Consider the following 13,678-nt stretch of genomic DNA (forward strand, 5'->3'; position numbering starts at 1 on the left):
TTTCGAGCACTGTATTATCATCGACTGACAGGCTGCTTTTTTCCTCTAGAACAGGAATATTCTTCATACAGCTTCTACATTGTGTGAGTGCCGCTCCGCTCCATTTGTATATATTCAAATTGAGAGAGTTTGAGGCATAAATTAAAGTTGGTCTCAAGATGTTCCCTGTCATACAGTAAATGCCTGGAATGAGAAATGCAGCTTCTGTTAAAATCTGCAGCAATGACACACCATATTGTGGATGCAGTGCTGCATGTTCATGCATGCAAGGCGGATGCCCATATTGGTCCATAATGAACTTATGCCAGGAGGGATCTTGTCTGCTAAACACACTGGGATTGATTGTTGGAATTTCGCATGATTCATATAATCTGATTATTGATACACATATGATGTATGTGTCCTTTATTACTTTGTAGCAGCAAAACAAAAAGTAAATGTTCATATTATAAACTCAGCAAAAAAAAAAAGAAAAAAAAAAGAAATGTCCTCTCACTTTCAACTGCTTTTATTTTCAGTAAACTTAACATGTGTAAATATTTGTATGAACATAAAAAGATTCAACAACTAAGACATAAACTGAACAAGTTTCACAGACACGTGACTAACAGAAATGGAATAATGTGTCCCTGAACAAAGGGAGGGTCAAAAGTAACAGTCAGTATCTGTTGTGGCCACCAGCTGCATTAAGTACAGCAGTGCATCTCCTCCTCATGGACTGCACCAGATTTGCCAGTTCTTGCTGTGAGATGTTATCCCACTCTTCCACCAAGGCACTTGCAAGTTCCCAGACATTTCTGGGGGGAATGGCCCTAGCCCTCACCCTCCGGGTCCCAGATGTGCTCAATGGGATTGAGATCCGGGCTCTTCGCTGGCCATGGCAGAACACTGACATTCCTGTCTTGCAGGAAATCACGCACAGTATGGCTGGTGGCATTGTCATGCTGGAGGGTCATGTCAGGATGAGCCTGCAGAAGGGGTACACATGAGGGAGGAGGATGTCTTCCCTGTAACACACAGCGTTGAGATTGCCTGCGATGACAACAAGCTCAGTCCGATGATGCCGTGACACACCGCCCCAGACCATGATGGACCCTCCACCTCCAAATCGATCCCGCTCCAGAGTACAGGCCTCGGTGTAACGCTCATTCCTTCGACGATAAACGCGAGTCTGACCATCACCCCTGGTGAGATAAAACCATGACTCGTCAGTGAAGAGCAGTTTTTGCCAGTCCAGTCTGGTCCAGTGAAGGTGGGTTTGTGCCCATAGGCGACATTGTTGCAGGTGATGTCTGGTAAGGACCTGCCTTACAACAGGCCTACAAGCCCTCAGTCCAGCCTCTCTCAGCCTATTGCGGACAGTCTGAGCACTGATGGAGGGATTGTGCGTTCCTGGTGTAACTCAGGCAGTTGTTGTTGCCATCCTGTACCTGTCCCGCAGGTGTGATATTCGGATGTACCGATCCTGTGCAGGCGTTGTTACACATGGTCTGCTACTGCGAGGACGGTCAGCTGTCCTTTCTGTCTCCCTGTAGCACTGTCTTAGGGGTCTCACAGTATGGACATTGCAATTTATTGCCCTGGCCACATCTGCAGTCCTCATGCCTCCATGCAGCATGCCTAAGGCACATTCACGCAGATAAGCAGGGACCCTGGGCATCTTTCTTTTGGTGTTTTTCAGAGTCAGTAGAAAGGTCTCTTTAGTGTCCTAAGTTTTTATAACTGTGACCTTAATTGCCTACCATCTGTAAGCTCCACAGGTGCATGTTCATTAATTGTTTATGGCTCATTGAACAAGCATGGAAAACATTGTTTAAACCCTTTACAATAAAGATCTGTAAAGTTATTTGGAATTTTACAAAATTATCTTTAAAATACCTGAAAAAGGGACGTTTCTTTTTTGCTGAGTATAGTAATTAATATACTATAGTAAGTGTTTGGATGTTTTCCTTTGTTTCTATGCTGCATCCTCAGAGCAAGTGCCATGCCCCTCTTAGCCCCTTCATTTCCCTGGCAGCACCCAGCTCCACACACTCACAAACTCCCATAAATACATGCTTGGATGTACAATAAATACTCTGAAACCTGAACAGACTAGACTGGATCTGTTCTCACCGACAGTCCCACTGGTTTCAAGCCAGCTGCCTACTCACTCCTATCTTTCTCCTTTTCAGTAATAATATACTAATTAAGCAATATCAAACGAGCAAGAGTATGATATGGCCCTACATCAGCACTGCTGTGATTCAGCCGCAGGCTGAGCGCCGTAGGTAATCATAGCAGTGCTGGTTTAGGGCCATATAGCACGATTGTGAGTGTGATATTGCTTATATACAACAGTTCAATGAACTGAGTACGGTCACAAAAAAAATGCATTTGTGCATGGAACTACTTTCTTATGCAACGGATCAGAATCTGCCATTGCTGGTTCAAACCAAATGATGCATCCAAGCCTCTCAAAAACATAACTTCAGAACTACTAGTATCACAGCTTGGGCTGTTTCTAACATGTTATTGGAGAAACAAGGATGTGTAACTTCAGAACTACTAGTATCACAGCTTGGGCTGTGTATGTGTGTGTGTGTGTGTGTGTGAGTGAGTGAGTGAGTGAGTGAGAGAGAGAGTTAGAGAAAGAGAAAGAGAAATGGAGCATGTGCGATCACCTGTTGATGATGCTGTAGTGTGTTAGTCAGCTTTCTGTCATTTTGGTGAAATGCATCCTATTTTCTCAGTGGAAAAATAGCCATCCAAGCGGGGGTATTCCTCTCTATTGGGCAGGAGTCTTTCACTATAGAAACCACAATGTCCTCCGCCATTTTGTCCTCTCCAATATGGAAAGTCCGGTAAGAGGTAATTGCCTTGAGTTTATGTAATTAATCAGTCTGTTGTGACTCTCAGCTGTGATGAGCCTTAATGCTTAAGTTATTAGTTTAAAGCTGTTTAAAGCCATTTCCAAGCTTTAGTAGAGTAGTAGTAATATGAGCGATCACGGAGGGCTGTTGACTATGAACACTGACTGACGCTGACTTCACATCACCAACTGGCTCATATTACACACAGTGTGAGACTATGAGCACTCATGGAACGTCTTTCGTCCAATCAGATTCGAGGACCGGAACTAACTGTTAACAAATATCATTAACGAGTAATGCTGCTATTAAATTTATGATTCTGCTTCCATTATTTGCTCATATATATATATTGTACTTTTAAAATATGTTTTCAGTTTCACAGCCCTCACAGCCTGCTTAATCACTGTTCTAACACATCTTTTAAACTAATGTTTTCTTTTTTTTTCTTTTTTATACTTTCAACTTTTAAAAGCTTTGCAGAAGCTCTTCCTTTCTTCTTATCGAACTATGCATTCCAGCAGTCAATTGAAGAAGTTGCTGATAATGTAAATGTGGAAAAATATACACAAAATTATTATAAGTTGGTTAAAGTGAGTGAAACGTATCAAATTACCTCACCGTGAAGTCTGTCTAGCCAATAGGAATTGATTGTGGCCGTACACTCCACCAATGAGAGGCCGCCGAGGGCGTGTCCTAAGCATCCTCATGTAACAGCTCAACAGAGTGACATTACAGTGACGCTGCGCTCATCAGTGTGAAAGCGTCGTGAACGGACTGTAAAAATAAAGTTTCTGTCCAGGCGGATTTCAGCAGGGTGTACAATCAGCAATAGAGAATGACGGAGGAGCGGGATAAGAGCAGCGCGGAGCCGCCGTTCAGTCCGGCCGGTTCGTGCAGCTCGCTGTCGCAGGACGAGTCGGATTCTGACGCGCCGTCTTCTCCTGCTGGATCGGACGGACACGTGTCGCTCATGATGACAGGACTGGGAAATAAACTGGAGGATGAGGACGAGCGCTTCCCAGCTTGTATCCGGGACGCGGTGTCGCAGGTTCTGAAGGGGTATGACTGGTCCCTTGTGCCCATGCCGGCGCGAGGCAGCGGCTCGATGAAGAGCAAACCACACGTGAAGAGACCCATGAACGCATTTATGGTTTGGGCTCAAGCGGCGCGCAGGAAACTTGCGGATCAGTATCCGCATCTGCACAACGCCGAACTCAGCAAAACACTCGGGAAACTTTGGAGGTAAACATGCTTATTTATTTACTCTATACTAAAAACTATGGCTGTAGCAGCTTCTATTACTATTTTATTTATTTTAGTGGAAACTTTTCTTAATTTTATTATTATGACCTTATTATTTTAATTATTAATGTACCCACAAAAAAAAAAAAAAAAAAAAGAAAAAAAAAAAAAACTCCTTTAAACTCCTTTTTCAACTTTGGAAAACTATGGACATACACTTTCTTACTTTTATTATGTATTTATTTACCCTGGGAAAACGCTGGATGTAATACTACGTTCTTTTACTATTATTAAAATGCTTTATTAGCCTTAACTGAGTAATTCTGGTCGTTTTTAAAGGTGAATGTTGGGGTTTTAATATGGAACTCAAGAAAATCATTTAAAGATATTTTCATAATTAAATCCACATTTTGAGTTTAGAAACTGAAAGGATCAAAAACTGATATTGTGAGTGATTGAAATGAATCAGAATCAATACTCACTCCACAGACTGTTAACGGAGAATGAGAAGAGGCCGTTTGTGGAGGAAGCCGAGAGACTCCGAGTCCAACACAAGAAAGATCATCCGGATTATAAATACCAGCCGAGACGAAGGAAGTGTGTAAAAGTGGGACAGGGCGAGTCTGATGCTGGGCCCGATTTCAGCCATCCCATGTATAAAGTTGAACCTGGAATGGGGGGTTTGGCGGGTTTATCCAATCATCACGCCAACCACACAGGTGAGTTACACATGCATTATATGGAGCATTTCATTGTGCTTCTGCAAAGAGATATATAACTTGAACCTTATTCTTACTGCTGACAAAAACATTAGGTCAGCCCCATGGACCCCCAACGCCCCCGACCACGCCTAAAACCGACCTTCATCACGGGGTAAAGCAAGATTTAAAGCATGAAGGACGACGTTTGCTCGACAGCAATCGACAGAACATTGACTTCAGCAATGTTGACATTTCCGAGCTTAGCACGGATGTCATCAGCAATTTGGAAACCTTCGACGTCCATGAGTTTGACCAGTACTTGCCTCTCAGTGGTCATGCCGGAGCCACGGTCACCCCTATGACCTCAGAGCACGGTCACAGGCCGAGCAGCAGCTCGGGAGGGGCATACGCTACGTCCTATGGCCAACTGGCGAGCAATGGTCCTGCCTGGAGTCGCAAAGGGGCTGCAATGTCCTTGTCGCCCGGTGTGAGCGAAGTGGGTCAGCACAGACCTCACATTAAAACTGAGCAGTTAAGCCCGACTCACTACAGTGAGCACTCGCCGTCGCACTCCGAGTACAGCACATATAGCGCTCAGGCGTGCGTCACCTCGGCCACCTCCTTCTCGGCCATCGCCTCGTTCTCCAGCACGCAGTGTGACTATACAGACCTTCAGAGCTCCAACTACTACAGCCCTTATCCCAGCTACCCGTCCGGCCTGTACCAGTACCCGTACTTCCATTCCTCGCGGCGGCCGTACGGAAGCCCAATACTGAACAGCATGTCCATTCCTCCTCCTCACAGTCCCACCACTAACTGGGATCAGCCGGTTTACACCACGTTATCCAGACCATGAGGTGTGGCTGATCGGAACTATACTGTTACTCTGATACACTAATCAAGTATTGACAGTGTTGGCTAAGCGTGTTTTTGTAACAAAACACAAAGAAATGAGTGCCTGCTGATTTTTAAATATCGTGCCATTATTGATCTCCCCCAAAATTGGTCCAAAATTCTAAAACCACATTGAAAATCTGGGATTTTTTTTTATTTATTTTTTTTATTTAAACCAGGAAATAAACAAAAAGGTTTAGGATTTAGCAACATTTTATAAAAGATGAAATGTATTAGATTCTGCACTGTTATTAGGTCACTAATCAAGTGTAAGCAGATTAAAGCAAAGATACTCTTTGGAACATTCTCAAATCATGCTGAGAATTTCTGATTACATAATTTGTCATTAAAAGTGTGTATTGAATTAGAGATGGTCTCAGACTTTTGGACCCCACTTGAACATTTAATCCTGGATGGTTGGCGCTAAATGTGATGAATTAGTGCCTGTACAACCAGCGGAAATCCTCTGTGAGGAACACCTGTCACTGCAGCCCATGTCCAGACCCGCATGTGTGCTTTCACTCTTTGTGATTCCCTGAAATTGAGCTAGAGAGGAATAAAGAGCAGGTGGAGAAACACACACGCACACGTGTACTGGGACCAATAAAGTGCTTTTGAAATTTAAAGGAAGTATTTTATATCAACTGCGAATCCTCTCTGGTTAATTTTTTTTTTTTTTTTACCCAAATGTCTTTTTAATGAAATATGCTATATACTGTATATTTATGTAATATTTTTGTCATTTGTTTCAGGTTATAGTACAAAAGTTTGTTTTAACTGCTAAAATGTTGGAGGGATCAAATAATTCCAGTACAGTCAGTTGTGTTGTGCTGATTTAACAATTATTGATTTTCAAACATTCCTGATTGCTGGAAAAACACCAATCACTTTTCCATCCCTTGTTATTCTGCATAAGCAAACTGAGCGAAATAAAATGTCATGTGAAGAGACAGGTGTGTGTATGGCACACGAGAAGTGAGATTAGTCATGATGATGTTGATGCTGCGCTGTGAGTGATGCGTCAGCTGCAACACAACCTTTTCTCTCAGTGGTCACCAACTTACTTTCACTGAATCAAAACTATTTTTCCTGAGCACTTACACATGTCAAATGCTCTTGACATTTGCAGTAAGGTCATAAATAATTGCAGTTTTTATCATTATTGTTCATTGCCTTCACGTGCTCATTGTCATTGAGCTCCCTCTTGAATTACATTGATTTCTATATTAATACAGCATTCAGCTTTCAACACAGAGCATCTCTAATGTGTGCTTTTATATGAAATGTTTTTTTTTATTACATTTTAGGGTGTGGAACACGCAAAACAGTGTTTTCTGTAAATTTTTTGTTCTACCTGGTGTTTCACTTTAAAACAACTGAGCTGTGAACGTTTACTTTATGTTAACAAGTACTTACAGGATTAATTGCTGGTGATTTGTGTGGAAAAAAAATAAAGATTTTTCTCATAACAAATGACTGATAGTTTATTCAGAAGCTGATGCCTATTGTTGTTGTTTTTTTAATTCATAATTGAAAACTCTTTCTGAAAATTTATTGTTTTGATAATGTTCACCTTTTTTGAGAAAACATTACTTAACAGAAATATGTGCATTTATCAGTGCTCCAAAGCACAACAGTTAATTTAAGTAAGAGGAATATTTTTAAATTAAGCTTATAACATTTTAAGTCCTTAATTCAAGTTCATTTATTGTTCAATTGCTTTGAGATTTACAGTGTAAAACATATGACTTACCATATGTAACAAATATATACCATAAAAGACAGAAAATATGGACTTGGAGAACTGCTGAAGAAACTGTTGAAAGCAGCTGCTGCAGTGGCATACTTTGCAACAGCTGCACAGCCGTTTGTCACATGCAGCAACTGAAACTGCAGCTGTCTGCGATAGGAGCTGCACTGTTATCACTTTCACAAGAGTTCATACAGATTTCAAAAAGGGGTTTTTACTTTATCACCATGGCTACTTTTATTAACATTTCAATTAACATTTTATGTGTAAAAAACATTTCAGCCTATAGTTATTTTATTTGAATGCGATTAAGATCAAATAAGTGAATATTTAAAGAAAACATTTTCCCTTGCAAGCTAGACTCCGAACATGAATGTGATCCCGCAATGCAAAGTACTAATTATTCTTATGATTTCTTAAGATGCATGCTATCCACTACACATAGTACATTGTGTATTACAGTGAATAGATCATTACTAACCGTAATGGGTGGAATGTTACATGGGTTATTACCTTGGAGTCTTTCTCTTACTTTTATATGACTGTCCTCATTTGTAATATGTCATTGTGTGTTGTTATGATGGCACTACATACCTCAGGAATATTCAACATTATCTTTTATTGCAGAGGACAGATGTCTAACTCTGAAAATACGTCATTTGGGAACAAATGGGAATGCTTACATTCTTGTTTTGAGGTAAAACTAAACATGCATCATCAACTCATGCATCAGAAGGTTAATTTCTCCAGAGATAATCCTCGACTTTGCACATAAGAACTTGTTGCTAGTCACAAGTAGCACATTCAGATGTTCAGTCTGACAGTCTGAACATGGGAAAATCATAGAAATATACAGCAGCTGGTCATAGACATCTGGTGTGGGGTGAATTCAGAGTTAAATGTGCAAGAATGGAAAAGGACGAGTAGTGTTGGGCTGGGTAGAATTTCAAAGCGGGTCCTGGCATTCATGCCAAACAGCGCAGGGAGGAAGCGCAGTGCCACGGCAGAGAACTGATGAATTTTAATGATTCATTATGTGCTGGAAGGCTCTGTTGAAAAGAAAGAAAATGGAAGGGCAAGAGAACTGACAGTCATTAGGAGCCATGTGAATGGCTGATTACATGCACACAGAGCTTGTTTAACAGAAATATACCAGCACAACTTCAACTCATAACTGTGACAATGGTGACAATAATAATATAAGTGATCATTAATGAGCAGATGGGATGTGGGTGGCTTTAGGAAGACTTGTTGTTTTCTCTTTTAAACTCTCGTTTCCTCTCGTCTTGGCCAGAAAGTTTGAGGAGCTTTTGAGAACAGACGTGATTGAAGTAAATAAAGCCTCTTCAGGGCGCTTGTGTCTCGTTTCACTCTCTTATTCTAGTTGAAGGCTGCAGGCCGTTCTCACCATAAACATCAGCACGCTCCATGTCTGATAGCTGCCCGTAATATTTTCTGTACACGCAGCTCTTATTACAAAAGATGTGCAAGGGAAACAATCAGTATTCCTTCCCCACTGTCTGACACACATACACAAAATCTTATTTTTATATCAGGGTTTATGTAAAATTACATTGATTTCTATTGTTGAGCTAGTTATTGTGGCACTACTCTAAGCATACTGTTACCCCTGACTAAATCCAAACTTCCAAGAAACCTTTTTGCATGATACATTATAATTAAGACATTATATACTCCTTTTGTGAAGCTGTTTTCATCATGGGGACTGTGCCACAATGTAGGTGGTTTCAGGTTTTGTGGGGAAGACCCCAAAACCACATAGATAACAACTGTCATCAGTGAAACATTAAAATCTATCTGACCAAAACAAATAATAACAGAAAAATGTGTGTGTGTGTGTTTAGGGGGAGGAGGCTGGTGGATTCAAGCATTCTGGGAACTCAGAGCTGATTTGCAAGTAAAATCAAACATGAGGTCTTGTGAATTTACATTCTTTCCACTTGTTATATTTCATGTACATTTATGCTCATGTTTATACTGTGTATTAGTACCTCAAAGCATATGGTAACAAGCAATGGTATGGTATGGTAAATAAACTATGCTATGGTAAATAAACAATATGAGATATGCTTTGGCAGCATTTTAATCTTGTCATTTCTGGTAATGCTGCTGTAATCATGCACCCTGAAAAGAGAATTTATTTTCAGCGTGGCCATGTGTTCCTCCAAAACTAACACGTTAAACAAGAAATTACAACTCTATACTGCAGAGGTTGTTCAGTCTCTAGTTCTTCTCTGACTCATTAGTTTAGCAGCAGTTTGTTCTGCAGAGCTGCTGGCATACTTAGACCAAAACAAACAGCAGACTAAACAGAGGCAACACGGACTTCCTGTGAGTGAAAAGGACAGCGATCAGTGCCAGTGTCTCTGAAACACATGACTGTATGCCAACCTCAGCGCAGAGAGTAAAACGCACAAAACACATTTCTATGGCCAATTTGTAATTAAAGATAGACAGTACAGGATGTAAATTATGATGACACAAAAATTAAATAAAATTTCCTTTGAAAATATATTTTACTGTATAACACATTAAGCTGCGTAAATCATAGGTTTTAGATAAATAGGAGAAATTGGAATGAGCAACAGATGTAAAAAAGGAAGTCCCACCTTTCAGGTAAAAGAGACAATCACCTTTTAGATACAGACATCGACTGTCAGTCAGCTCTAGAATGTGCATGTGCATTAGCTGAACCAGTCTGAAATTTTTTGTTTTTTTAGCACGATCTGAGCTAAAGGAGCACAATTTATGATACCAGTGTTGTCATATTTTAGTGCTGATTTAAATATGTTCTTTGATCGTAATCTTGACCTAGCATTTTAGAGATTTTTGTCTTTCCTCATTCAAGTTCATTGGAGCTATACGTTTATGTCACTTGTTTTCATAGAAAATAGCTGCCCAGCCTGCTCGGAAGTGTTCCAAATATCGCCACCGAGTGGACTAACTTATCTTCAAAGGGACTTTGGCATTATCACAATAATTGTTTGACAGCGTATTGAAGAAATCAGTGTGAAGTTGAGGCAAAGTCTCCCCTCGTGATTTTTCACCTGTATGTCAAGGTTACCCACTCCCCTCACATTCACTCCAGGCCGGAGCTCAATGAGATCACAATGCATTCAAGGGAGGCGTGAGAGAAACTGTCTCCCTCTGAAACTTGTGTTGCTTTTTGACAGACTCACTTTAGTAATGTAACTGCTGTAAACACATTATTTGAGTTTACATTTCAAAATACTTTATTTGTTTTATTTACATAGTCGATAATTTTCCTCATCCAAATTTTTGAGGAAGCACTGCCTTCCTTGCCTTCTCAGAGAAAATGTCATTGCCTTGAACTGCCTCATACTACAAAGTGGAATTCAATTAAGTGATCCTAATTTAATGGATATTTATTACGTACTTATTTGTGCACAATGAGTTTGTCATAGAGTCAGAATTAACCCTGTGTATTAGTACCTCAAAGCATATGGTAACAAGCAGCTTTCACACCTGACCAAAGATAAACAATATGAGATATGCTATGGCAGCATTTTAATCTTGTCATTTCTGGTAATGCTGTTGTAATCATACACCCTGAAAAGATAATTTATTTTCAGCATGGCCATGTGTTCCTCCAAAACTAACATGTTAAACAAGAAATTACAACTCAATACTGCAGAGGTTGTTCAGTCTCTAGTTCTTCTCTGACTCATTAAAGTTTAGCAGCAGTTTGTCCTGCAGAGCTGCTGGCATATTTTTGAGGAAGCACTGCCTCCCTTGCCTTCTCAGAGAAAATGCCATTGCCTTGAACTGCCTCATACTGCAAAATGGAATTCAGTTTAGTGATCCTAATTTAATGGATATTCATTACGTACTTATTTGTGCACAATGAGTTTGTCATTGAGTCAGAATTAACAATGAAGGGTTGAAGGTGGGACAGTGGATGGAGCAGTCAGATTTCAGAAGGTGTAAAGTCATGGTGTCATTGTGTGTTCAGGTCTTCAGGATCTATTGTTCAGACCACCATAAGTGTGTGGGATGCTTTCACTGCCCCTGGAATGCTGCGCGTGGGAGGAACATTTGCACTGAGTTTTCATATTCTCACAGGCCGGAGGAGAAACAAAGAGAGACCGTGAAGAGGAGTGAAATGAGTGAGAATGTGAGAGAAATGGAGGGTGAGAGAACAGGTCACAAATGAAATAAGTCTCTCCTCTTTCTTGCACTGCAGTCAGTGTTTGGCACAGAAACACACAGACAGCATGAGTGAAGCTTCTATGCTGAACAACCCTGATCACACCACACAAACATGGGATTAAACACACTTTCTCTATAAGACACTCACCCCATCGTTACTACACTTTCGTCTTCTGTGTGCCCAGAAAGGATTTTAACACGAAGTGTTAAAGTCACTTAAAAATGTATGACTGTTATTGCATTAGATTACATAATATTAAAGAAAGTGAAATTTATTTTGAAGAAAGATATAATAAGGACAAAAAGTACTGTAAAACATTCAGGTTGTCAAATGCTGAACTCCACCTGTGGCTAGGCTAGGACATCTGTGTTTACTTGATGGGAACTGATTAACTTTATGCAGCCACTAAAATCATCTTCATACCCGTTGTTTGAAAGTTATTGCAAAAACAATGGCTCAGAAAAGTTGTACTTTTTCTTCTCTAGAAAAAGTAATGGAAGCCTATGCGATAATTCTACCAGGAAGACTCACAGCTGCAAACTGGCCAGGTCATTAATCTATGTCATCCAATGGCATTGTTATTCTCATTTTTCAAATCATATATATACATGTCATCCCTGCCTTACCATCGTGATACGTTGCTTGTGACCTCATTCGCCCCACCGCCACCAGGTCATGTCTCATCCATTCTGATCTGAAATCTGGACTATTTTGGTCACCAAAACTTATTGAAGCTGGTAAATATAGAACCAAACGTATATTTACAACAGTTTCCTGCAGTTTAACCGAGAAACTTTAGTGCATGGGGCTGCATTCAAATGGCCTGAATGCTGCAAATGAATGCTGTATTTCATAGTATTTCCGTTATTTCTAAAAAACAAAAACAAAAAATAGATTAATGCATAATAAGAATAATATTATGTTGCACAGTGTTGATATTATTGTCCCTTTGGTAGTCCTGTCCCACTGGCAGCCAGGTTTGCATATACTGAAGCTTCTGCTAACAGGTACAGTATGGGAGTTTCCTTTCAAGTAGGAAACTTTGACGCTGCGTCCGTTGCTGCTGCTATGGGGAGCTCCTCTTAAGCCCTTTACAATTATGTCAATCTATGGGCAGATGGCTCTTTACGCTCTGCCCCTGATGCGCCTGTCATTGCGGGTATATAAACGGGAACATAATGCCATTTCATCAGAATTTACTTCTTCAGGGTCGTGATAACATCTCTCGTACTCTGGACACCCGAAACTATGCTTCGTCATAGTTCCGGCACACATTTACAGCAATTAGATTATTTCTACTTCTCTGTTGTGCTTTGGTGAATTTCAGTATCCTTTATCTAGGACCCTGCGAGCTTTGTATACCTCTTTCCGACGGGCTCGGTGAGATGGATTGCGGTAACTGCGAGTGTATGAGACTCAGAACGCTTCGCTCTCAGCTCGCCTTCTTTCTGAAGGACAACGCTGGTCCCCTCCCCTCCCACTAAACTCCTTCTGTGGCTCCAGAGGACCACACAATGGAGGCATGCAAGGCTGCGATGCAGAGCACATTGAATTTGAGGAGGATTTGTCGCTGGTGCAAGCCTTGTGTGCCTACCTGTTTCCATGTATAGCACTGAAATATGCATGTGACCATCTCTGCCCAACCATTGGCGCACACGGTGTGATTACATTTTACAATTATGATGAGGAAGGAGACACCATATCCCTCATGGCGTCTGAAGGCGAGGACTGGTCCTTTGGCTTTCACAGAGCAGTTTCAGAAAGCTAAGAAGCAGTCGCAAGCATTTAAGCATATCTTGCTGAGGCAAGGTAGCTCTGCTACGCAGCTCACTCACTCACTTCCTTGTGGCAACACCCTGCCAAGTTCAATGCTCAGGCTACTCCAGCTCCCATGAAAGCAGAGACTAAGCCAGCAGTCAGGCCTCAGTGACCGTGGCCCATGGCCTCCCATATGTGGGTTCCCAAACACCTAGGGTTTTGTGAGGGAACTCCAGGGGGTTCATGAGAGAGTGTAAAGGTTGCATGTGAAAATATTTCCGTCATTTAC

General features: G+C 41.0%; 1 protein-coding gene across 1 annotated transcript; it reads left to right on the forward strand.

Moving 5' to 3' along the window:
- The first annotated feature begins 3,601 nt into the window (after window positions 1–3,601).
- Window positions 3,602–7,156, forward strand: LOC127450808 (transcription factor Sox-8-like). The gene is made up of 3 exons (XM_051715176.1): window positions 3,602–4,094; window positions 4,584–4,813; window positions 4,909–7,156. The coding sequence occupies exons 1-3, from the start codon at window positions 3,688–3,690 to the stop codon at window positions 5,649–5,651; spliced, it is 1,380 nt and encodes a 459-aa protein (XP_051571136.1). The 5' UTR covers window positions 3,602–3,687; the 3' UTR covers window positions 5,652–7,156.
- Window positions 7,157–13,678: the final 6,522 nt, after the last annotated feature.

This window comes from Myxocyprinus asiaticus, chromosome 13 (genome assembly GCF_019703515.2).
Source record: "Myxocyprinus asiaticus isolate MX2 ecotype Aquarium Trade chromosome 13, UBuf_Myxa_2, whole genome shotgun sequence".
Classification (NCBI taxonomy): domain Eukaryota; kingdom Metazoa; phylum Chordata; class Actinopteri; order Cypriniformes; family Catostomidae; genus Myxocyprinus; species Myxocyprinus asiaticus.